Source organism: Lissotriton vulgaris, chromosome 3_1, assembly GCF_964263255.1.
Source record: "Lissotriton vulgaris chromosome 3_1, aLisVul1.2, whole genome shotgun sequence".
Taxonomy (NCBI): domain Eukaryota; kingdom Metazoa; phylum Chordata; class Amphibia; order Caudata; family Salamandridae; genus Lissotriton; species Lissotriton vulgaris.
The window spans coordinates 85,030,795-85,056,719 of NC_141689.1; the positions used below are offsets into that span (position 1 = coordinate 85,030,795).

Here is a 25,925-nt window from a genome sequence, read left to right on the forward strand (position 1 = left end):
TGGGCGGCAGCGGACACCAAAACTGCGGGGGTGGCCATACTATGTGGGGCTGGCTTCAGGCGGGGGATTCCCGACCCTATAAGAGTGGGGATGGGCGCTTCCTCAAGTTTACGGTATATGCGGGACGGCGCAGGTTCACCTTATGCAATGTGTACGCTCCTAACCAGTTACAAGGCCGCTATCTCCAGACACTCTTGAGGGAGCAGGTACCCTGTGGAGACCCGCACATGATACTGGGTGGAGACTTCAACCTAGTGTGGGAATCGGACCTGGATCGATGTGGTGCTACCTCCAATGCTTCTGGGGTGATGTCCTCTGCCCTGCGCAAGCAGATTGCAGACTTAGGACTATTAGATGTGTGGCGCTATCACAATCCGGGCCTTAGAGACTACTCATTCTACTAGCACACCCAAAGATCTTACTCCTGTATCGATTTCCTCTTTGTGTCACTGGAGTTGCTCCGAGTCACGCTGGGTGCCTCCATCTCAGACATTTCTCTGTCGGATCACGCTCATGTGGAAATGCGTCTTCAGGACCCGGCGGCACGTCCCGTGCGTGTCGCACATTGGTCTTTTCCCCCGAGCGTCCTTCGGGACGCTGACGATGTGGATAGCATCCGGGAAGCCATTGACGCCCACTTTGCTTCTAATGACACCCCGGACATGCCTTTTCCCGGTGGTTTGGGATGCTTTCAAGGCCACGATTCGGGGACACATCACCTCCATGGCGATTGCACGCAGGCGTGCTGCCTAGAAACTGGAGGCTGAGTTGGCAGCGGATATTAAGGAAGCCGAGATGCGGGACCGGGAGAGGTCGTCTCGAGACACTAGGAGGAGATTGGCCACACTCAGAGGGCAACTCAGACTGCTGCGCACCAACAAGGCGGAAGGTGCCCTGTTGGCCGTGAAGCAAAAGTACTTTGATGGAGGCTACAAGGTAGGCCGACTGCTGGCGGGAAGGCTGGGAGCACGCGCTGCCAAGGCCCACATAACTAGTGTCCAACTGCAGGACGGATCGAAAGTAGTCTCTGAGAAATCCAAGCAGGCCGCATTTATGGACTATTATACATCCCTGTACAGGAGTGAACCTGTATCGGTGGATGCGATAGCAGCTGTCCTGGATGACTATGAGGGACCGACGATACCGGCTGGGGACGCGACGGAGCTAGAAAACCTCATTACGGAGGATGAGGTCACGATGGCGATTAAGAACCTGCCTCTGGGGAAAACGCCGGGCCCGGATGGCTTGCCGTTATCTTTCTATCGCACATTTCAGGCCCAGCTTCGGCCTCACCTCCTCAGACTATTTAACTCTTTTTCGGAAGAGGTGGGTCCATCCCCTGACATGGGCATGGCAGAGATAGCGTTAATACCGAAACCCGGGAAAGACCCTGCAATGTGTGTGTCCTACCGCCCTATCGCCTTGCTTAATACGGATCTCAAAATATACACTAAGCTCCTCGCCCAACGCTTAGACCCGTATATGCAGTGGCTCGTGGACCCCGATCAGGTTGGATTTATCCGCGATCGCCAGGGGGCAGACAATGTATGCAAACTTGCGCACCTTGTAGGGAAAGTGCGGCATTGGAAAATCCCGGCCTCCCTTCTCTCCCTGGACGCAGAGAAGGCGTTCGATCGGGTGGACTGGGCCTTCCTCAGGGCGGTACTTCGTAAGCTCTGGCTGGGCCCGAAGATGATTGCTAGGACTATGGCTCCATACATAGGGACCCACGCTCGAATCCGAGTCAATGGAGACTTAACACCGCCCCTAGCGATTCACAGGGGCACTAGACCGGGGTGCCCCCTCTCACCCCTCCTATTCGCTCTTGCAGTGGAACCCCTCGCGGAGCTTATACAGCGCGACTCGGACATCCACGGGATAGCACACGGGGGACGGGACAACAAGGTGGCGATGTTCGCGGACGACCTGATCCTTACTCTCACGCGCCCGCGGGACTCCCTGCCGGCCTCAAGATCAACCACGACAAGTCTTGGGGCCTGAATCTTACCATCCCGGCGGAAGATCTCCCCACTCTGAGAGAGATTGTGCTCTACCAATGGGCTGAGCGCCATATCAAATACCTGGGCCTCACCTTGACCCCCTCCCTTGAAGACTGGAGCTCTGTTAATTGGCGGACCTGCCGAAAGGAGGTCTTAGACGATCTGCGGCGGTGGAAACCCCTAATGCTGTCCTGGTTAGGCCGCCTCCTCGCAGTCAAAATGTCGATCCTTCCCAAAATCCTATACGTATTTCAATGCCTCCCCACTCCAATCCCGCTGCACTGCATACGGAGCTTACAAGGCGAGCTCACATCCTTTATCTGGGGTGGCAAGCGCCCCCGTTTTTCCCAGAAAATCCTCATGGCCCCACGCGATAGGGGGGGACTAGCCTGTCCTAACTTGGTCCACTACTACTGGGCCGCGCACCTCCGATTTGTGATAGAGTGGGGGGTACGAGAGAGTGAAAAAGGGTGGCTGCACATGGACAGGGCGGTGACGGGAAGCACTATTTGGGACCTGCCATGGCTCCACCGAGCGGCCCGCTCCAGAAGTGCGTACCTTGCAGTGCCCACGAAAACGGTCCTGGACATCTGGAATGCCGTTGCTGTCTCCATGGGTCTTACTACGTTCCCGTCCCCGCATACCCCCATAGCGGCAAACCCTCACTTCCCGCCGGCCCATCGAACTCGGGCATTTGAGAACTGGGTGCAGGGGGACTGTAGGGTGCTTTGCGACCTGTTCGACGGGGGCTCCTTCAAATCGTTCGACCAATGTTGCGAGGAGTTTCTCTTGCAGCCTGCTGCGCGGCTGCAATACGTCCAACTGCGACACTGGGCCTCTGGAGATAGTGTGTACCGGGCTGCTACACGCGCCTTCACCCCCTTCGAACGCTTGGCACGCACCCTAGGTGGCTTGAAACGATTGGTCTCCCGGATTTATCACATTCTACAGCACCCGCCACTCATACACATCCACCCATACCCGCGCCAATGGCAGATAGCGGTTGATGCGGATAGTACGCCCTCACATTGGGATGCGGTGTGGAGAGATATCCCCAAGGTGTATCGGAGCATCCAACAGAGAGAAAATGCATATAAACTTTTAACTCAATGGTATTACACTCCCCTGCGACTTCACAAGATGTTCCCCAATGTTTCGCCACTGTGCTGGAGGTGTCGTGCTGCGACGGGGGACTTCGTGCACATATGGTGGGCATGTCCGCTCCTCACTGTCTTCTGGAAGGAGGTCCTTAGCAACATCAGGGGGGTGCTGGGGTTCCCTTTGCCTGAAGCCATAGGTACGATCCTGTTGGGTATCAGACCATCAAACCTTAAGGCCCTAACCCGTAGTGACTGGATTGTAACCTTACAGATGCTAGGTGCGGCCAAGCAACTCATAGCCTTGTATTGGAAGAAGACTGAAGCACCTCCAATAGCCTCTTGGTTTGTGCGGCTGTGGCACGTCTTGGCAATGGAGCTCCTAACGGCGCGACTCCAGATGCGTCACACCCGCTTCGAGACAGTTTGGAAGCCCCTGGTGCGCTATTTGTGCTCCACGGAGCATGCACGACACATGCCCACTAGACTCAGGACCCTACATCTCTTTGAGGATGCTATTGTCCCTACAGATCCTACTAGGTTGCTCCCGTAGGCGACTCCTATAACAACTGAGCTCCGGAGGCTGGCCCTCGTTGCCAAGTGCCGCTCCATCCGCGGACTAGCCCACCACACCTGCTAGCACGACCACTCTTCTATCTTCTGTCTCTGGCTTACTTCCCCTTCACTTTCCTTTTCTCTCTCTCCTCTGTAGCTCTTCTATGTTTTCATGGACCCCTGTTGGGTCGTTAGTGAGCGCTGGGCTTGTTGCTCTCCCACCTACTCCCTCTGAACTGTAATTGGGGTTCTTTCAATGCTGAACAACTTCAACAGCTTCTCCTAAGCCAAGCGGCCGGCCCCTCGGGGTTGTAGGCAAGGGGCTGTGTTAAATACTCTGACTGAACGGATTCTGTTGCGCACTCTTCGCGGCCGGCCTCGGATAGAGGTTGTAGGCTTAACGCTGTGTTCTTGTGCCCCTCGCAGGGGTTTTGTTCCAAAATAAAACAGACTTGTAACAAAAAAAAATCTTCAAGTTTTTTTAAGGTGTTTTAAAACCTTTTCTAGTGCTATCTTGATATAGGGGTATGGGTACAACTGCTCTAGGCTTACTCTGTTACACTGTCTTCTAACTGCAGGTCCATTTACCAGCATAAACGCCTCTTATCTTATTTTGGTACTTAATGAACTTGTTACCTATTTTATTTATTTGCTGCAGCAAATGAATTGTAATTTTATCCAATCATAATATTTTATTGCTCTTCATTTCCCCTTACTGTTTTTATCGACTTTTAATTTCAAATTTGTTTTATTGGTTTCATGAGCATCAGTATACAAAACATTGCAAGAGATACGTAGTAGGCATATAAGGCAATCAGGTAGAGAGCTATGCAATATCCAATAATCATATGTATGGTTATTTGCATTCAGTAAAGCAATAACTTAGTGCTGGGGGTTAGAACGCTCCTTCCGGTATGGCAATGAAATCGTAAGAAGGAAAAACCCCAACTGTAGCCCCCTCCGACCCCCCCAACCTCCCTCCCCACTCCCACCCCACCCAGTGTGCCAAACAAGTGGGACAAGCAGAGTCGTATTCGTGTAGTGGTCGATACCATCATTCAGATGAATTTGCGGAGTCAGTCGTAGTCTCTGAGTCGTAAAATGCGCAGGTACTTGGGACATGTGACCTCATTGAATTCCTTGGACAGAAGGGAGAGCAGCGGGAGCCACACTTTCTGATAAGCAGCCGCGGAATGTGTGAGCGTGGCGTGAATGCGCTCCATGCCCAGGGTAAACCATATTTTATGTAGCCAACCCGTGTGAGTGGGTCTGGTGGTGGAGCCCCACAGGGATAGGTCGTGTTGTGTTGCAGCCTGCATGGCAATTCCCATCTGGCGACCCCTCTGAGATTTTAGGGGGAAGGTGAGGGCATTGGGTAGGCCCAGGAGGGCGTATGCCGGGAATCTGGGGATTTCCGTGTCGAATGTGGAGTCAATCTCGTCCAAGACAGCCTTCCAGTAGTCCTGGACTTCACGGCAGTCCCAGAGGAGGTGAGTCAGGGTGCCCAGTTCTCTGCCGCCCCTCCAACATAGCGCGCTTCGTGTAGGATTACCCTTATTGAGCCGGACCGGTGTGAGATGCCTCTTTTGGCCTGCCGACTTGCCTGTTGGGGAAGTGGGGGTAAGCATTTTGTAAAGGTCCGTTATGAGGTGCTTGTCTGAGTCTTTCGTCACCAGCCACTTCTCGAAGACAGTCATGGGCCTGCCAACCAGGGGTGCAACGTCGGAGTGGGTAAGCCAGTGTCGGAGCTGGAAGTATTGAAATAGATGAGGAGAAATAACGTTATAGCTTTGAGTAATGTCTTTAAGGGAGAGGAAGCCCTGCAAGTCGAAGAGATGACCAGTGGAGAAGCTACTGATGTCTCGCCATTGTGGGAAGGCCCCAGGGGCGTTGCCCGGTGGGAATTCTGGATTGTCCAAGACAGGCGTTAGAGGAGAGGGGAAGGTGGTAAGTCCTCTTCGGACCGCAACCGCGTTCCAGACCTGCATGACAGTGCGAGTGATAGGAGACTTTAGGAGATAGCGTGGTCGGTATTGTCTGAGAAGGAAAGGGACCTTCCAAAGGGAGGTGCCTGCCATTGCCCTATCTTAGAATAACCAGTGCTTCTCGGATTCCGGCCTGAACCACTCCACCAGAAATCGGAGTTGCGCAGCCTGGAAATATTGCAGAAGATTGGGGACACCCAGTCCTCCCTCGTCCGGGCTCCGGTAGGCTAGGTGTATGTGTAGGCGTGCCCGTTTGCCCTCCCAGATGAAATGATGGATGGCGGCCTGGAGGACCTGGATGGTGCCCGCAGGAGGGAACACCGGGAGAGTCTGGAAAAAATACAGAATTTTAGGCAAGGCCGTCATCTTGATCGCTGCGACCCGGCCCAGTAGGGAGAGTGGCTGTTTGGCCCAACGTGCAAGGTCGGATCGGATCCGGGAGGACAGGGCGTATAGTTGAGAGTCAGCGTGGAGGCTGTGCAAGCAGTAAGCGTGACGCCCAGGTAGGGGAGCTGTGCTGCTGACGGGATTCCTCCGCTGTAGGCGGGTGGAGTGGTGTGCGTTTGGGCGTTCTTGCCCAAGGGTAAGATAAGGGATTTCCCTTTGTTGATTTTTGAAGCCGGAGACGGCCCCAAAGGCTTCCAATTCCGCTAGAAAGGCGGGGACGGAGCAGTCCAGGCTATCCAGGGCGGCGATGATGTCGTCTGCATAGAGACCTATCACGTGGGGCTCCCGATCAAAGGTCATCCCACGGATGCTGGGATTGTTGTGGATCTTTTGCGCTAGAGGTTCTACATAGAGGGCGAATAGGAGGGGCGAAAGGGGGCACCCCTGCCTCGTGACCTTCTGAAGCTCAAAAGGGTCGGAGCGCAGACCGCCTATGCGGACACGGGCCTGGGGACGGTGGTAGCAGCTCGCAATCCAGGTTTGAAAGCGATCTCCCACCCGTAAGCGTCGCAGGACTTGCTGGAGGTAGAGCCAGTCCACTCGGTCGAACGCTTTCTCCGCGTCGATAGCCAACAACGCTGAGTCAGAGTTCTGGAAGTGGGCTTTATCGATCAGGTGTAGTATACGTTTAGTATTGTCGCTGCATTGGCGATTTGGGACGAAGCCGGACTGATCTGGCTCCAGAATTCCGGGCAGGCACGGGCCTAGGCGCGCAGCTAAGATCCCTGTAAAGATCTTCAGGTCCAGGTTAAGTAGGGATATGGGGCGGAACGCGGGGCAGCGTGTAGGCTTTTTGCCTGGTTTAGGTAGCACAATGATCTCGGCCGCCAGCATGTCTGGAGGAATAGAGCTCGGTCCCTCGAAGGAGTTGAAGAGCCGGGTAAGGACCGGAGCCAACAACTGGCTGAAAGTTTTATAAAACCCGGATGAGAATCAGTCTGGCCCCGGGGATTTAAGAGGACGGAGGCGGGAGATAGCAGCTAGGACTTCGTCCAGGCGGATAGGGGCGTCCAAGGAGTCCACATTGTCCTGAGACAGCTCCGTTACCTTTGCAGATTCTAGATAGTTACTAACATCTTCCGACGAGACAGTGTCCACCTTGTATAATGTAGCATAGAACGTCCTGAACGCCTCCGCAATCTAGGTCTCGCCTGAGATGTCCTGACCGGAGTCATCTGTCAGGCTAGTGATCTGGGAGCGCTGAGCCTTCGCCCTCAGGGAGCTAGCAAGCCTGTTTTATTCCCCCGACATAGTAAGAATGACAGAGGCGCAGAGCTGTGAATTCCGCACGGTCGGTGTCTAAGCTGGCCAGTTGGGCCCTGGCGGTCTTCAATTGTTTCCAAACCCGCGGAGCGCCGGTGCGGCTGTGGACCCTCTCGAGTTCAGAGACCCGAGCTGTGAGGCCGTCTCTTTTCTCTTGGCGGTCCTTGGCCTCTGCTGCTGCGATGGCAATGAGCTCGCCTCGGGCCACCGCCTTCAAGGTCCCCCACAGGGCAGTCACTGGGGTCCCGGGAATGTCGTTAGTGGCCATGTAGTCGGTGAGACATGCGTGTAGTTGTTTGGTAACGTCCGGCCTTTGTAGAAGGGTCTCGCGCAGCCGCCAGGTACCAGGAGGGCGGGCGGACCTAGGGACCTGTAGTGTTAGTTCTACAGCGTCATGGTCAGATAACGTCGCAGGAGTGATGGTTATGTCTTTAAGGATGGGGAGCAATTCAGAGGATCCCAAGAAGTGGTCTAGCCTGGCATAAGTGTGATGGACGTGAGAGTAGAACGTAAAGTGTGATGCGGTGGGATAGGAGGATCTCCATAGGTCCACCAGACCTTTGTCGCGTAGCCAATCCCTACCAGCGGCTGTTATGGCTCCCGTGTCCACATACCGATGGCCCGACCTGTCCATGTTTGAGTCCATTATTAAATTGAGGTCCCCCCGATTAGCAGGGGCGAGTTAAGGGATTGAAAGGATTCGGAAGCAGCCTGTTTCAAAAAGGATTCCTGACCAGAATTCGGGGCATATAGTGAGGCAATAGTAAAGCACTGTCCCCCCATGAGGAAAGTGTGTGCTAGCAATCTGACTGTAATCTCCCCCACCTTGTCCCCCACGCAGCCGCGGAAGCTCCTGGAGACCAAAATGGCAACACCTGCCTTCTTTGTCGGAAGCGAGGAGAAGAACTGCTGAGGGAAAGCGCGCAAGCGCATCCTATGCCAATCTTTGAGTAAGAGATGGGTTTCTTGGAGTAAGCATATGTCGGCCCCAGAATTCTCCAAGTATGAGATCACAGCCCTCCGCTTAATCGGATTGTTCAGGCCCTTAACATTAAGAGTTAGTACTTTCAAACTGGACTCCATCATGTGAGAGCACGGAGACCTCGAGCTATGTGATTCCAATGTCCCCGAGGGAGCCAGTGACGAATCGAAGGGCGAAGTAGCCCCATAAAGTTCCCTGGCACACTGGGTCCCACCCTCGGCCCCAACTCCGGTCTGTATCCCAACCACCCTCCCCAAAACACCCCAAAAACAACCAGTGCCCCCCCCCCACCCAGAACCCGCCCCTCCCCTCCCCAGCATCCCAACCCTCAACCCAGCATCCTCTGCCCAAAGCCCCTACGTGCAGATCAGGATGGTCATCCCCTCCACCCAACCCCCCCCCCCCCCCCAACCCCCCAACCCCCAAATCAATAAAAGGTACAGTCCCAGTCCTCTCTAGTCTTCTCTAGTGTCACTCAACCTTATCTGTTGACACCTAGTAAGCTAGCCACACGTTTTAATTGCAGCCAGGGGACCCCCAGAATAAAGTGATTTCCGGTACCCCTAGCTACATTTTAGCAACTACATCATCATCACATACCACCCTGCCCACACACCCCCACTTCACCATAAGGCTGTTGGATAAAAGATCTCCGCCAAAGAGCCCCTCTTGAGGTGAGCCCGTCGGGGATTGCACCGCCTCCCCGACGAGGAGCAAACGCCGATGATGAAGCATGACATCCTTCGGGGTGTGTGAGGCAAATACATCCAACAAAATGGATGCCCCAAGGTGCCATTCAAACACCTTTGGTCATGCCAGCTAAACTTCCCCTCTTCCACAAAGGAACAGTACAGCAACCTCCCTCTTGCATTAATTGTACTAGATACGGACACAAGCTGTTACTGGACCTTCCACCACTCTGAGTGGTAATTAGTGTCCGTTGATCAAGTGATCAATCATTCTCCCTCCTTTTTGATAAACAGTCCCAGTCCTGCCAGTCCATGCAGGGCCGTGGTGAAGTCACTTATAGGGGTGATCTCCAGTGGCGGCCAGCCCGCCCCCCCCCCGCCCGTCACCCCCCCCCATCACTTGAGCGAAGTGTGTGCTATGAACAATCTCTCCAAGGAGTGCACCAATTATTCAGGAGGTGAAGTCTCTCGGGCCACCTCAGCTACCACCGTTGCCCTCTCTTGCGTGATGACGGAGGCGGTAGGCTTCAAGCGATGTGTTGGGGATCTTCTACGGCCCACCGTTTGCCACCTACCTCTGGAGGGTCCTTGTGACGCTTTCATCGCTGGTTCATCGTTTTCCATTTCTAGGCCCAGAAGAACGCATGTGTCTTTGAGCGAGCGCATTTGGTGCAGGGTGCCATTCCATTTAAAAATCAGTCTGAACGGGTGGCCCCAGGAGTATGGGATTTCTTGTTGCCGTAAGAAATCCGTTGCTACTTTGAACTCATTCCGTTTTTGCAAAGTGATGGCCGAGAGGTCTTGATACAAGGCAACAGGGTGACCTTTAAAGTGGAGGGGCTGTGCGCGTCGGGCCTCCCTGAGAATTCTTTCGTTGAGCGGGAAGTCAGGGAGGAAGGCCAAGATGTCTGGTGGCGGGGCAGAAGCTCTCCGGGGAAGCCCAACTCTATGTGCCCGGTTGATGCGGATGTTGAAGTCGGCAGGTTCGCCTAAGATGTCCCGAAAAAGATCCTGCAGGTAGCTGGTGATGTCCGACCACCTCCGTTTTCTGAGGGACTCCACGGACCCGTATGTTGTTGCGACGGGAACAGTTTTCGAGGTCCTCTGCATGGGCCTGAAGGTCTATCTGTTGATCAGTGAGTCGCAAGATCTCTTGCTGGAGCTGTTCGATCTCATCACTTCTGGTTTGGTCAGCCTCTTCAATTGCGACCACTCTTTCTCCAAGACCTTCCACATCTCGCCGGAGTTCCCGGACTTCCCCCGCCACGTCCTGTTTAAAGGACTTAAAGTCCTCCCTGAGGGAATTAAACAGCGATTCCAGGAAGGATCTGGTGATGGGCACTTGATCGCTGGACAAGTCCGGCGTTGTCCCTGCGGTCTTCAGGGAGGGTGGGTCCTTGCTGAACCAAGGCTGAGATTTGGCCAACATCTCCGGGAGTGTCTGGTTCCCTTTCTTCCCCCTTAGGCCCGCCATGCCCCGCACAGCCGATGGGACCGACCGGCCTGCGGCCCTGGGAGGGGGGGTCGGGGGAAAGTGCGATGGCCCAGCGAGCTCCGGGGGAAAAGTAGGCCGCACTGCAGGTGAGTCGGCGCTTTGCTCTGTTCACTAGAATGTCAGCGGGCGATAGCTTCCCACTCTCCCGTCCCGATCGGGATGCTTCAGAGCCGGCGGGCTCCCAGATGCAATGCCGTTATTTAGGGCCCGGGGGCACCAGGGGACATCCAAGCAGCAGGCTGGTCCCCAGAGGGCACACTTGTGTACCACTGCCGTGTTATGCAAATGAGTAGGGGGGGATCCTCAGACACCAGGTGAGGTGTAGTGGCGAGGCAGGTCTTTTCCTTCCAACAACTGTCCCGACTCTCAGATGGCCTCCTAGCGACCACACGTCCCCCCCCCCACGCACAGTATATGGGGCCCAACTGCGCTGTGACCACGCCGGGGATCGTTGTGTTGTGTCTCCGGCCCTCAGCAGAGCACAGCCTTTAGGCCCAGCTTGTCCGCCCTCCGGGAGCTCGATTGTGCTCCCCGAGCCTCTCCCACAGCTCACTCCTCCACTCTCCTCACCTCCGCCTTTGATGCTGCTCTATCACCCACTGCTGCCTGCCTCTCTCGTCGCCGCCTCTGATAATTGCGGGTCCCGCCACTCCAATGCTGTGGCCGCTGTCCCTCAGATCTCTGTGGGGGGCGCCGGGTGCTTGCAGTTTCACTGGAGTCTTCACCGTTAGGCCCCAAAGCCGGGGCCTCGATTTTCGTGTCCTCCGGCCAGGCCCCTCCGCGTCTCCAGCCGGGTCGTGATGTCCCTCCCAAGCTGTGGCCTCAGTGCTTTAGGTCTCCATAGGGGGCTCCGTGTGTTTGCGGCCATCCACTGGGCACCGGGTGTTTGTGGCTGTCAGCGGGGGCCGCCCCTAGCGCCGCCGGAGTCTCCGCCCCTAGGTCCCAAAGCCGGGGTCTCGAGTTTCGCGTTCCCCGGCCGGACCTCTCCACACCTCCGGCCGGGTCGCGAAGGCAGACTTCAGGGGGTTTCTTGCCTGGGCCAAGTATCGGCGGTCGCTTCTGCGGGCGCGGCAGGCAGCGGCCCCGCCGTCCAGTCCGCCGGGGCGGGAGCGAGAGGCTCTCAGGGCAGTCGGCAGCTTCAGGTGGCCGCCATTACAGGGGAGCGCCGATGAGACTTCTCGGCCCCGGAGAGCCACGTTTGTGTAGTAAGTGCTGTGGCGGCACTCCGAGGGTTGCAGCTGCAGTCGGACCTCAATTTCAGGGTCATTCGAGGGTTTGGAGGGATAAGGCGACGCAGTTAAGGGCTTTTGGCAGGATTCAGGACGGGGAGCCGCAGAGACCCACGTCCGACTAGGTCGCCATCTTAGACACGCCCCTTTATCGACTTTTAAAGTGTCCTTAAATTAATCCTGGATTTGACTATGGATCCCTGCACTGAACTATTGCTACTAGTTTGTATGACATCATCCTTCAGTGGCTTTGACTAATTAGATTATTTGCCTTTCCTCTCTTTGTATTGCTTGCAATTGTGTATATAATTAATTCAATTTACTTCTTGCGGTAAAAGGAATTATAACTGTATCATATAATCTATTCTCACTGTGACACTTATTCTTTTCTTCTTCTTTAATATTATTTATATTAAGTGAATGTTGCACTTAACTATTGCTGCTCGGTCGAAGGACGCTCAGTTATCTCTATATAAGCACTTACTATTTTCTTTTTTAAGGTATTTCCCCTGGTGATTTTATTACTGTGATCTTATCTGCTACAAAATAGTACTTTTTTTATATGCTGCTAAATTTCTTATTCTATCGTAAAGGTCTCTATTCGCACAATGTAAAATGTTATTTTATTGTGTGATTTCTTGTAACCTTTTAAGTGGACCTCTTTTATGAGTTCCATATCTTAATAACAAATTAATTGAATTAACTGAAAAACATCTGATATGGATGTCATGTAAGTTTCCTGTACTCTATGAAATGTAACAAGATTGATATTTTTGGGGGGGCGTGGCCAGCAACATGGCCGAATAGGTTGTGCCTCTCGTGAGCTCCGCCGAGCTCGCCCTAATCCGACAATCAAAACCAGTCCACAGACCCCGTAGAGGCGATTCAGGACATGCCATAAGTCCCGTGGGAACTACCGGCTGACTGACTGAGGTGGAGGTGAGAGGGAAACGACGAGCCGCCTTAGACAGTGGAGAACGCGGCCCGCTCTGGAAAATGGCGGCGCCCTGCATCCCGGAGAGAGAAGATCGGCCGACCGGCCTCGGGAGGCCGGCGAGATCGTTGAGGTGCTGCGGTCGTCCGGAGAACTGTGCTGAGCTGCCGACCCCCGTCCCCCCCACACCAGGACACCAACTTCCGACCACGCGCCTGGGCGGGCGGGGCCTCTGGGGTCGCAGCGAGGACCACTACGGAGAGCTGGCTCCAGGTGCGGCGGGCGACACAGAGGGCCGGAACGAGGGGGCTGCTGCATGCGGGGCTGCGCGGTTCGGGAGACCGCCGGTCCGATCGGACCCGTCCTGCGGGAGTCAGGAGCCAGGAAAGTTGGGGACTACTGAGACGGGGCCTCGGGCAGTGCGCTCCGGCTGGGAGGCCCGCGGGGGTTCCGGTGAGTCGCCCCTTTTGCCTCAGCACAACGGGACAGGCCCCATACTGGGCAGCCTGCTCCAAAGGGGCTGACTACCGATAAACCCCTAAGGAATCTGGCGCAGTAGAGACCAAGAGCCGAGGGGCACACCACAGGACCGCGTGACTGCGCCCACACTCCCCTTCCCCCCCCTCCTCCCCCCACCACTGCACGAAACCCTGGCGACAGAGGGGGGGAAGGCTGCTGACAACGGGCGCACCTAGAACAACCCGTCGGTACATCCGTAAACCGCCAGCCAGCATTAGCAGCTACAGGGACATAGCTGAGCCACCGAGGGGGGACGGCCACGCCTGCCTCTCCCCTGCCCCATCGACAGGAGGGGCACAGGAACAAGTCCTCTAGCTCGGGCGGGGAGTGACCAGGCGGGCACGCATTGCTCTGCTGCCGGGACTGGCCTTCTGGTCGTGAGGGTTTAATGGTAGATATACCTCGCTGTGCACGGCGGTACACCTGGATTGAACAGCAGACAGCGGGACGCGCCATGGGGAAGAGAGAGGTGGCCACTTGGGCCCCAAAACAGGGCACCATAGATCGTTTTGCGACGGCCCCTCCTGCCACGGAGTCGGGGTGCCCAAGGACCGCGCTCGGACACGGCGCTCCTGATGGACACCATTCAGGCGCCAAGAGACGACATAAAAGCATCCAGAGCCGTGCTTGAGGTCAAGATTGGCAAAGTGGGATCGGAAGTTACGCTGCTGAGGCAGGATTTCCGCAATCTGACGGAGAGGGTGACCACGGCAGAGACCAGGTTGGGGGAAGCAGAAGATACGCTCACCACGCTGAGGAAATACATGGCGGAACTTCAAGCGTCGCATAAACCACTCCAATGGAAGGTAGATGACGCAGAAAATAGGGCACGCCGCAACAACCTGCGATTCGTAGGTTTTAGGGAAGGACTTGAAGACTAATGTGGCGGCCTTCCTCCATACATGGCTGAAAAAGACCTTCCAGAGGGTACACTTCTCAAACTGCTTCATTGTGGAGAGGGCTCACAGGGCGCTGCTGGCGAAGCCCCTGGAGGGGGCTAGACACCGACCGATAATTGCCAGTTTCCTGAACTTCGCGGACCGTGACCTTATTCTGAGAGAAGCACGAAAAATGGGAGAAATTTGCTTTGAAAATACGGTAATCATGATCTTCCCGGACTACAGCCAAGAAGTCCAGAAACAGAGACGTTCTTTTGACTCAGTGAAGGCAAAACTGGGGGATTTAAAAATACAATACATGCTGCTCTTCCCTGCAAAGGTAAAGGTCATCTACCGGGACAAGATGCATTTTTTCACACACCCTGATGACGCGTGGCAATGGCTGGAGGAGAGACCTCCGAGATCCGGAACCGGGGGAGAGAGACGTGAACCACGGGATGGACCACGGTCCATGGAGGCCTCTTGGGAATTCCCGAAAACTCAGAGGTCAAGAGGCTCGAGGGCACGCAAGAGGTTGACGACGACCCCGCATCTAAAGTTGACCCAGATCACCAGCCGACAACGGCGGTCGGCCTCCCCGGAGAATAGGGGCGATGCGGGATCCAGGTTTCGCTGCCTCAAGAAGGCCACACACTCGGAAGAAGAGGAAGACAGGACCAGTAACGAATCTGTTGAAGAGGACAATGAAGCGCAGTCTTTGCATCCGCTGGAGGCAGTGATCCGTGAACTGGAACAAGATACAACCGGGGAGAACACTATCTCGCAGGACGCTGTCCAGGACTCTCATTCGTGAAAAGAGGCCTTTGTGGACAAGATGTATAAGGCTCGGCTGGGGTTCACGCAAGTTGATACGTCCTATACAAAGTTTCATATTTCACGTTATTTGATGTGTATTGTTTTCCTACACGTAATTCAAGTGGAAGGGAGTTTTGTGTGCTCTTAGTCTACTGACCGAGAGCTGGAGTACTAGGGGTTCTGCAGGGGTGGACGATAGACCTTCTCTGCCTAATAGTCCCTAAAGATGCTGGAAACAAAGAAGGGGCTGGAGGGAAGGGGGGGTGGGGTGGGGTGAGGCGAAGGGGGATTCCACAGTTACATGGTTGTGGGTTTAAGGGGGGTGTTGGGGGAGGGAGGGAAGGGGGTTGGGGGGAAGGCATATTGGGTATGCTTGGCATGTTGAGAACGCACACACTTAACCTGGTAGCTCTAAATGCGAGACAGTGGTAGCGATTATCCAGTAATGCAGGACATGAGGAGAGATAGCCCAATGGGGGAAAATGGGTCTCTAGAGGAACTCCGGGTACTCACTTGGAACGTTAATGGCCTAGGCTGTAAGGTCAAACGAGGCCTGGTGAATAATTATGTGAAGAGAACTGGGGAAGAGGTTGTACTACTGCAAGAAACACATTTAAAGGGTACCAACTGCGCCTTTCTGGCGAGAGGGAGATACAGAGTAGTGGCACACGCAGGATTCACATCTGGCTCAAGGGGTGTGGCAATCATGATTAAAAAGGGCCCCCCTATACATATAGCGCAGACCTGGATAGATCCGCAGGGCACATACGTGGGGGTACGGGGGTACTGGAAGAGGAAGGAATACACATTCCTATCTGCATATGCCCCACCCAAACTACAGGCAGCCACGCTAAGGGGGGTGGCCGACATACTTCTCAACACGACTGACACAATCCAAGTCCTGGGAGGGGACTTCAACGACGTAATGGACTTGAGGGAGGACAGGAGACAGGGATAGGCCTTCTGGTCCAACACTGCTGGCGACCACTATGGGAACAGTAGGCCTGGTGGATACTTGGAGGTGGCTACACCCAGAAAGTAGGGAATACTCCTTCTTCTCGGGGGCGCATAAAGTGTACTCCCGACTTGATTATATCTTTTTGGCTAGACAGGCACTAAGTATCACCGACGTGGCAGAATATCCGGCTCGAGGTATCTCGGACCACTCTCCGTTGATGCTCAAGGTGGGGGGAAAGAAAGTAAACCTACCTGCGGTACTGAGATTGATGGTCTGGGATCTCCAAAACGCGGACATATTAAGAGGCCTGCGGGCTGACCTGAAGATCTTTATAGCCGAAAATTAGGGATCAGTGAACTCAAGGGTAACACTATGGGAGACACTGAAAGTGGTAATGCGAGACAGGTCACATAATCGATTGGCAGCAAAGAAGACAAAAGTACATGCAGATGTAATGGCCTTGGAGGCCCAGATTCTGGCCTTAGAACAGGAGCTCCACACTACTAGAGAACCCGGAATTGCTCGCCAACTATCGGACGTGCGGGTCCAGTATAAGCATTTAGTGACAAATGAGGCGAAAACACAGGTTCTGGCGACCCTACACCGCTTATACAATGTAGGGGATAAGTCCGGGAGGCTCTTGGCCTGGCTGAGCAAGAAAGAGAGAGATGCGCGATGGGTGGAGAGGGTGAGAGATGGTAGGGGACATTGGGCCATAACGGATGAACAGATAGCCAATGCTTTTGCAGACTATTATGGAGTCTTTTATGAGGCAAGACCACTGGTGACGAAGGAAGAAGCCCTGCAATACATGGCGCATATAGACCTCCCGGCCCTGGATGACACAGATAGACAGGACTTAGAGGCAGATATAACTGCGAAAGAACTCAGGGAGGCACTGGCTAAACTCCGGGTAGGGAAGGCGTCTGGCCCTAATGGTTTCCCGGCGGAATTCTTTAAGAAAATGGCGGATCTCTCAACCCGTCATTTATTGGGTCTGTTTATAGATGCTGAGTCGGAGGGAACATTCCCGTTAGACCTCAGGCAGGCTACGATTATCCCGATCTTTAAAGAAGGCAAGCCTCCAGTTGACTGCTCATCCTATCGCCCCATTTCCCTCCTCAATGTGGAGGTAAAACTATATGCAACGATATTGGCCCTCCGCCTTCGGCTGGTGATTACAGGACTGGTTCAGTTAGATCAGACGGGATTTTTCGCCGAGAGGGCGACCAGATACAATCTGAGGAGAGCCCATAACTGGCTCACGGAAGTGTGTAATAAAGGGGACCCGCATTGGTTCCTCTCCCTCGATGCCGAGAAGGCGTTTGACGCAGTTCACTGGCCCTTTCTGGAGGGGTTGCTAGACCGCTTCGGTTTTGGTCCCAAATTTAGAAAAATTGAGGGTCACCTATACACAGATCCTAGGGCGAGAGTCCGAGTCAATGGCAAGTCGTCAAGGGACCTTCCTATACGGCGCGGTACCAGACAGGGATGTCCCCTGTCCCCGCTGCTGTTCGCCCTCTCCATAGAGGTCATGGCGTGTGCAATCCGCCAGAACGACAATATTAAAGGGTTCAGCGTGCGTTCGCCGGACACGACTACAGAGAAACTCTCCCTATATGCAGACGACGTCCTGCTATTTGTTACAGAACCGGAGACTACCATACCGGCGCTGTTTTCGGAACTAGATCGATATGGGTCCCGTGCGAGCTACCAGATCAACTGGTATAAATCCATCTTATATGATCCTCAACGAAGAGAGGGGGGGGGGGCCATGCTTCCAGAACGTTTGGTGAAGACAGCAGAGGGGTTTACCTATCTCGGGGTATTCATTACGACTGATGGGGCGCTCTCCTTCGAAATGAACATCCACCGCATAACACGCAATTTTACTGAAGATGCAGCACGATGGAAACTGCTGCCCCTCACGCTCTTGGGGCGGGCGGCAATGTTTAAAATGATTACGCTGCCAAGGTTTTTATATGCATTCCAGAATGAATACTTTCCCCTGCAGAGCGGGGTGTTCAGGACTATCCATGCAGAACTCCGAACATTTCTTTGGCTGGGGAAGCAGCCTAGGGTGGCGCTATCGACGCTGCAGAGGCACCAATATAATGGGGGGGGATCTCCCTGTCCGACTTAGAGGCCTATTACTGGGTAGAGCACCTGGTACCCATTAATGAATGGTTGCACGCCCCAGCCACCCACCCCACCTTTGCACTAGAACGACATACTTTGGATACACGCACATACCTGCATTATCTCTACAGAGGCAACGGTGGGGCGAGATTACTGCCTGCAACGAGGCTTACCGTAGGGATATGGATGAGGGTGACAAATGATGGGGTGGGAACGTAAATTAACACAATGAACCCCACTGTGGAAATGCGCCTGGCTGAAGGAAATTAATAAATTGAAGGGATTTAGAGGCTAGGATGCTATAGGCCTGTCGACACTGGGGATGTAGTAAAGAATGCAATGCTACAGTCCTTCCCCTCATTGCGCAAGGAATATGGACTGCACCACACACAATCCTTTAAATACATGCAATTCAGACACGCATGGAGGGCGGAGAGGGCATTGACAGAGGTGCTCCCAGAATATGCTCATCTGGAGGGTCGCCTCCTACAGGAAAGGATAGCTGGCAAGGCAGTGTCGCTTACATATAAAACAATAATGAATAACAGTCCAGATAGACTGGGGAACTTACGGACCACATGGGAGCGAGAAGTGGGTGAAATGGACGAAGTGGACTGGGCACGGTCCTCATGCATCCCAGGGAGGTTGCGGTTAAATCACGCCTAAGGTTGATCCAATTTAATGTCCTTCATAGGACCTACTTTAATAGGGCAAGATTGCAAAAGATTGAGAGAATAACTGACCCAGGCTGCCTGAGGTGTGGCACTGCTATAGGGGATTTCTATCATACTCTATGGACATGCCCTAATATTCAACTATTCTGGGGGGCGGTCCTGACAGAGCTGGGGGAGGTGCTGGAGACCACAATATGCTTAGATCCTAAATTGAACCTACTGGGAATGACGAATGATGTGGATCTAGCCCGGCCACTGCTGATCTTCCTGGTACTGGAGAATGGAGGAGGGGAATGGACCTATACAAGGCTGCAGAAAGAGTTACGTATAAGGCGAGGGGATGCCCCAAGAAATTTGGCAGGGTGTGGGGTAAATGGAGACGCTATCATGGGCTGGATGAGTTACAAGGGGGTGAGAATCCCTACGCTTCTAAGGGGCAGAACAAGTTGAAGGGACAAAGGTGGATCGGAAACAGGATTTGGGCTGGAGACTTACCTGACCCATTGGACAATATGGACACTATTTTTGATCTAATACAAGGGAAAATGGATAAGGGGAGGGGGATGGGTGTGTAGCTCGACATAGACATGCTAGATGTTTGTTATCATGATGCCATATGCCAATAAAAATGTTTGGGATAAAAAAAAGAATGATATTTTTTTTGTAACTGCATCCATTCTAAAATTAATGTACAATCCTAACCCAAGGCTTTTTCCAAGAATAATAGTTGCCTGTTTTCACTTGCTAACCCTAAAATGACATCCTCTAAAAGCGGTACTTAGCCATTCATTGAGCTTGCCGTACCATTTGGATTCTGTGGTTTCCTTGTTAACAATAGTTCTTGCACAGAAATTTCCTAGTTAACCTTGTGTTCCTTGGTCCCCTGGGAACCAACAAGACACTTGCCAAACAGCTATATGTATATCAGACATCTAGATTTTACTCAAATAACCGATTCTCTGACTTATTTGCCCTTCTACATCTTTGATGACACAATTTATCTTCCAGTGTTTTCGTGTTGGTTTAAGTTGCACTAACATCTGCCTCTTTTAACTCTTGTGCTTTTTAGTCTTCATGCACCAGCACCCATCAAGGCTAAGACCGCTATCTTCAAATTACCATCAGGTGAGTAGCTGTGATTTGCTTGTTGCATAGGTTGGAGTAGGGGTCATCTTGTCATGATATTAAGCCTCCGTTTTCTGGGAATAGTAGGGGAGAACCATTTAACCACTGCATTTGTTTTCAGTCTCAGTTTGAGGAAGAAATGTCAGATTACAACATATGGCTTTTATAATCGTAGTACATTTTGTGACTGAAATGTTTATAGCATGTGTGGCTGTAGATACCTATGCTCTGCATACTCCAATGATCTAGTGTTGGGCTTGGACATTTGCAAGTAGTTATTCTTCAAACAAGTGTTTTGAGTCACAATACCTCTCCCTTGGTTCGCAATGCGCATGGGCACCGTCTCCATGTTAGATTTTTTTATTTCCGCAATTTTGTTTGGGTGTCAACAGAGAGGGTTCAGAGTTAATTTTGTTCCTTATACACTTTTCTGGCCCATATGGTTGAGTTTTGGCACCAATGTTTCAATTGAACTGTCCGTGTCTCAATGACTCTCCATTGCGTTACTTCACAACCAAACAACTTTAGAGGACCACAGACCAATGCTCAATGTCTCGAATGTCATGGGGCTCCTGGCACAAGTGTGTTAAACCTATCTCTCTCCCCCAGCCATGATGATACTTCTTGTGAGTTCTACCTTGCCTTCCGCTCTTTAAGGTACCAAAGAGAGAGGCATTGGGAACACTACAAATTGCACTGCAACAGTTCTGGGTATTTTCCTTGAAGAAGATCCCTTTCATGTTGAAAGCCAAGACGCAGTCCATCTAGAATCCTGACGCCCGGCCAATGCCTAGCCCAAGGTCAGTACCCTCAAGTGTTCCTGTATGCCACCAGCCTTTGAACTAAAAAGAAGGCCATGATTGTAAGTAACTTGCCTGTTTCCGAGACTCGAACTCCAAGCCAGGGTTGCATCGAAAGTTCCACACTAAGACAGAGCCCTGCTCCTGTGACAGTCTGGCATCTAGCCCCAAGCGTGGAAACAAGAGACTGCCACCTTCAGGGCCCGATGCACCTTTGGGCTCTAATTGGCACAGACCGAAGGTTTCGGAGAAGTCTCAGTGGATATCAAACCCCACCCTACGTTGCCAAATGCTTATCCGCTTTCCTGGAGGAATCTAAATACCTCAATTCTAATCAGGCAGGTTTTCGGCCGGCCCATTCTACGGAAACTGTCATTTTAGCTGTCCTGGACACTCTTCGTGACAACGCCGATAAATGCTCCGCCCAGGCACTGGTGCTATTGGATCTCTCCGCCGCCTTAGACACGGTCGACCACACTATTTTGGTCGTCAGTGTCAAACATGCTGGTATCCAAGGTGCGGCGGCTCGCTGGATCACCTCCTTCCTGGAGGATCGGTCCCAGGCCATCCTCCAAGACTTTTTTGGCACCACCACGTAAAACCACCTGTGGTGTTCCAGAGGGCTCCACTCCCTCCCCCCACCTGTTTAATCTCTACATTGTCCCCCTGATTATGCGGATGACCTGCAATTAGTTTTCACGGTTGACAACTCACACAGCTCTATCACCGAATTTCTAGCCACCACGCTACATATCCAACAATGGATGGACCACAACCACCTTAAGTTAAGACGGAGCTTGTTCTTACTGGGAACAGCCATAAGTTTTGGGGCCCACACTATTGCCCATCGGAGTTAGGTCCTCCACCCTCTCCCTCCCCATCGGCGAAAACACTAGGAGTCCCCCTCAACAGCAACCTGTCACTGAAAACTCAGGTTGGCTCTGTCATCTCTAAATGTTTCTTGCAACTACGGAAGATTAAGAAGATACACCGTTTTCTCACACAGGAAGCTTTGATTCAAGAGGTAGTAGCCACTGTCCTGTCGCACCTGGACTATGCTAATTCTGTGTATTGGGGCATGCCAATTCAATTGATCAAACGGTTGCAGATGGCCCAAAATCAGGCAGCCAGAATGATCCATTGTCAACATAGTTGGCAGCCAGCAACCCCTCTGTTGAGGAAATTGAATTGGCTCCCTTTCCCTCAACGCTGTGCTTTTAAAGTGGGCTGCCTTATTTTCGAATCCCTGCACGGCACCAACCCCAAATTCATTAACACGATACTCCGGCACACTCCCTCTATTTTATTTTTATTTGTAGAGTTTTCTATAGCGCGAACTTGAACCGATTAGGTTATCAGAGCGCTTTACATAGCACCAGTTGCGTACATAAGACAGCATTCGATGTCCAGTGCCCTCCTCCGCCGTATAGCGGGGGACCTCTTCCAACCCTCCGAAGTCGTCGAGCTGTCGGGACTAGGCTCCTGGAATGTCAGCTGCCCCTTTACAGGGCACTTTACATAGTATCAGTTACGTTACACATTTTAGGAACACATTACTTTTTGCTCTAGTGAGTAGGGTTATCTCTTCACACGGGGGAAGGGGAACACCTGGCTGTATTCCAACAGTTCCACAGGCGATTAGACGTTAAAGCTATAGTTCTAAACACAGGGAGGGGATACACATTGATACAATCTGATAATCACATAGGATGCTAGTCGTTAGAGTGGTCTTCTATCCTGACAGGAGGGATGTGACTAGAAACACTCTAAGTGTAATATATAGGGGTGGTAGAGAGTACAAAGGACCACTGCAAACACTACACTAGTATCAGCATAGAGGAGGGGTGGGTGGGATGCAAGGGTCTGGAGGGAAGGGCTAGAGTCCAGCGAAAACTGTCCGAACAAACAGCAGCATTCACAGCATAGATGAAGGGTGGGTAGGATGCAGGGTATGGAGGGAGGGTCTAGTCCACGAGAAAAGTCCTCCAGAGTCCACCAGGGCACTATCCTCTGCGTTCGTGTTCGTGATCCCGGAGCCTGTGTCTGCCGGTCAGAGAAAGTGTGTCTCCCAGGGCGCCATCTTAAAGTCAGGCACCGGCTACACAGCGTGGTCAGCAAGGGGGAAGGGGGGGCAAGAGTCTCGACGGGCGACAGCGGGTGGCAGCGAGGGCCTACATACCGCTCAGGTGTTCAGCTCTTGTCCGACTCGCCCCCGGTCTCCGCTCTCCTCCCTGCCGTTTTTCAGCCCGGGCTGGCATCGGGCGTCCGCCATGTTTGGTCCCCGGCAGGGACCGATAGCAGCCAGCCAGCGCCGCTCCACAGACACCAGCAACGAGGTGGCAGCGTGGGAAGCGGCAGGAGCCCCACACACGGCTCGGGTGCACGGCGCCCATCCGACTCGCCCCCGGTCTCCGCTCCTCCTCCCAGCTGCTCTACAGCCCGAGCTGGCACCGGGCGGCCGCCATGTTGGATCCTCGGCGGGGATCAGGAGCGCTCCGCAATCGCCGCTCCACCGGCACAAGCAGCGATCTGGGTAGCCCTGCAGGTGCCCTACACCCTCCGCCACAATTATGGAGCGTGTACGTCGCGGGGGGCCTCCCAAGGACGCTGGGCTCCGGGCCGGAGCAGCGCGCTGGCCGGGAGCCGAGACGGTCCACGTCCTTCCCGTCTCGGCTCCTGTTTGTGTGTCTCAAACGGGTACGACAGGGAGGCCGCAGACTTGCTACACTTGCCCCCAGACTGTGGAATTCCTTGCAGCTGGAGATCCGGTCCTGCACTGACCTTCTGCAATTCAGGAAGTCCCTTAAGACTTGGCTATTTGCACCAGCCTTTAAATAATGTGTCCACTGGTAACCTTCAGAGCTTTTTACAGCACCCTGAAACCACCCGGTGTACGTGCGCTTTACAAGTCATTATTTACATTAACAAGAGTATTGGCCTCCACTGCAAACACCCGAGGCCTGCAACAAAGGACCTACCCAAGTCAATGCCGAAGATCCCATCAACACTGTAAGCTTAGTCTACCGCCACATCCGAGGAATCTGATGCAGTGACTCTAGGAGATGCTCGACACCAGACAGAAGTGACCCACCTAAGTCAATGCCGAAGATCCCGTCAACACGAAAGCTCAGTTGACAGCCAGATCTGAGGAATCTGATGCAGTGACTCTAGGAGCTCGACAGCAGACAGAAGTGGTGTCCCTATGTACACCCTGTCACAGGACGTTCGCGCCTAAACCACGTTGGATGAAGCCATCAGAGAGACTCCATCACAAGAAAAGGTTGGAGTTGAAAAATAAACACCCTCAAGCTTTTTTTTTTTGTTTTTTTTTAGAAACACAGGCACAAGCCCCCACTCCCATATCTTTCTTGGTTGCCTCCACCAGAGTCAACTCATGGGTTTCACTTAGAACGTTTAGACTCCATATGATCCCACCAATCCATATGACCAGTCCTTAGACTCTGGGCCAGAGGGGGTTCCCATGCAACCAGCACCCCCACTTCCCCACCACCCACACCCCGACGATTCTGACTGGGACCACTACCTGGTTGGAGCATCACGCTGGATGATAACACCACATACGATGAGGTCATCCTGAGGGCTGCAATACACCATAAAGTAGACATGCCAGTGGTGCAGTTGGAAGAGGACTTCCCATTAGAGACTCTTTCCAAGTCTGAACAGTCAGTCTAATTTTTTCCTGTGCTTAAAAACATGTTTAAATCTGCTCACAGAAAACATAAGGAGCGAGTAAAAGCTAGGATAGTAACACCCAGGGTTGAGAAAACATCTAGACCTTCACCTAGCGACTCTTATCGTTGTCAAGTGATAGAGTCCCCCCGGCTCCCTATTGGTTTACACCACCCACAACAGTACTTACGCTCAAGCCACAAGTCTCGTCCCTTCACCTGATGCGAGCAAAAAATCGACACAAGTGCATAGACGTAGGGGCAGCCACACATTGGCGCACAGCCAATTCTCTGAGACTCGTTTCCAGTTACAGCAGGTCCTAGTGGGAGTCTTGTGTAGTTCCTATAAAACCTTTAAAGGATCTGCGCGTTCGGACAGGATACACTGTAGGATTGGTGTCAGACTGATTCTGGCCTTTTGTACCAGCTTGCTCACAGTGCCTCTACAATCTCCTCTTACTAAGGAGAGAATTGTTCTTGACAACCATCGAACATGACAACCCTGATCCCTCAGAACCGTGGAAACAATATACTACTTTTCATTCAGTCACTCGTGCTTACTTAGTCTGTCTCCGAGAGATACACAGAATAAACAGTCTAGGCGTTTTCAATAAATATTTATTGAACAGTTGTTATTCTGGTGTAAAAAAGATGAGCTGCAACAACCGTTAGACAATAACATGTATAAAGGATCAGAAGAACTATGAAAATAAACAGATGGTAAAGCTCTACCATCTTGCAGTAATCATGAATACATACAAGTATATTCACTACATGATAATAAAGAGATGCGTACTCCTATGATGCGTCCCTAACTAGATGTACCTGAGTGTACCTAGCATGTGTGTAGGTGTTAAGCCCAGAATCCCTCTAGGATAAAGTCAACCCCATTACCTGAATGGAGAGACTGTGGGACCCCGTCCTGGTCTCGAGTTGGACTCCCCGCGAGGGATTTTTCAAATATGCAAGCTGGAGTGTCTGCATGCAGGAACCTCAGCATTTCTGGTCAGTGTGTCGGCCAGGAAGTCTTGGTCTCCTCTGTCTATCTTAGCAAGATGTGATGTATATATACCTATAGGTCTCCTCAGGGGTCCTACCTCACTGTATTACTGGGTCGGGCTAAGGATGACGTTGAGCATGAACTTTAAACATAGATATTATACAGGAGATGGTAGTCCTGCTGTGCTTCCAAGAATCTTCATGCATATTGTATGAGATTTCGTGTTGTATCTAGGTAAAAGGTCAGTCCCTGTAAACCGTTATAAGTGTGCTGGAGGGAAGAATAAGGATGAAGGGTAATGAAGTTTACCTGGGCCTACATCAGGCTGCCTATATGGAATAGAACGCCCACTTCTCTTCTGAATGGATGACCTAGTTAAATTCTAAACGTACTATTAGGCTGACTAGATAAAGGTACGCTACAAAAACATTAGTTTTGGCTTAAAAATAGTTACAAGTTCTTAAATAATCTTTGAAAATTTCAAAAAGGAAATTGTCACTCAAGCCAAAGCTCTAATGTGTCTGTAGGTATAGTTCGGACTACTGCAAGCATTCGAAAGCCATGCATGCCCAAAAAGAATGTCAATTTGTTTTGGAGTTACAATTTTAGTTTTTTTTTTTTTTTAAAGTCAAATTTCTCCCAGCACACGAC

At 52.5% G+C, this 25,925-nt stretch overlaps 1 protein-coding gene across 1 annotated transcript in view; it reads left to right on the forward strand.

The window, feature by feature from the left end:
• The window catches only part of LOC147726000 (uncharacterized), a 284,455-nt gene that overhangs the window by 220,298 nt on the left and 38,232 nt on the right, over positions 1-25,925 (forward strand). The window contains exon 5 of the mRNA XM_086960117.1: positions 19,730-19,785. Coding sequence (XP_086816243.1) covers positions 19,730-19,785 — 56 coding nt within the window. The remainder of the gene's footprint in view (positions 1-19,729; positions 19,786-25,925) is intronic.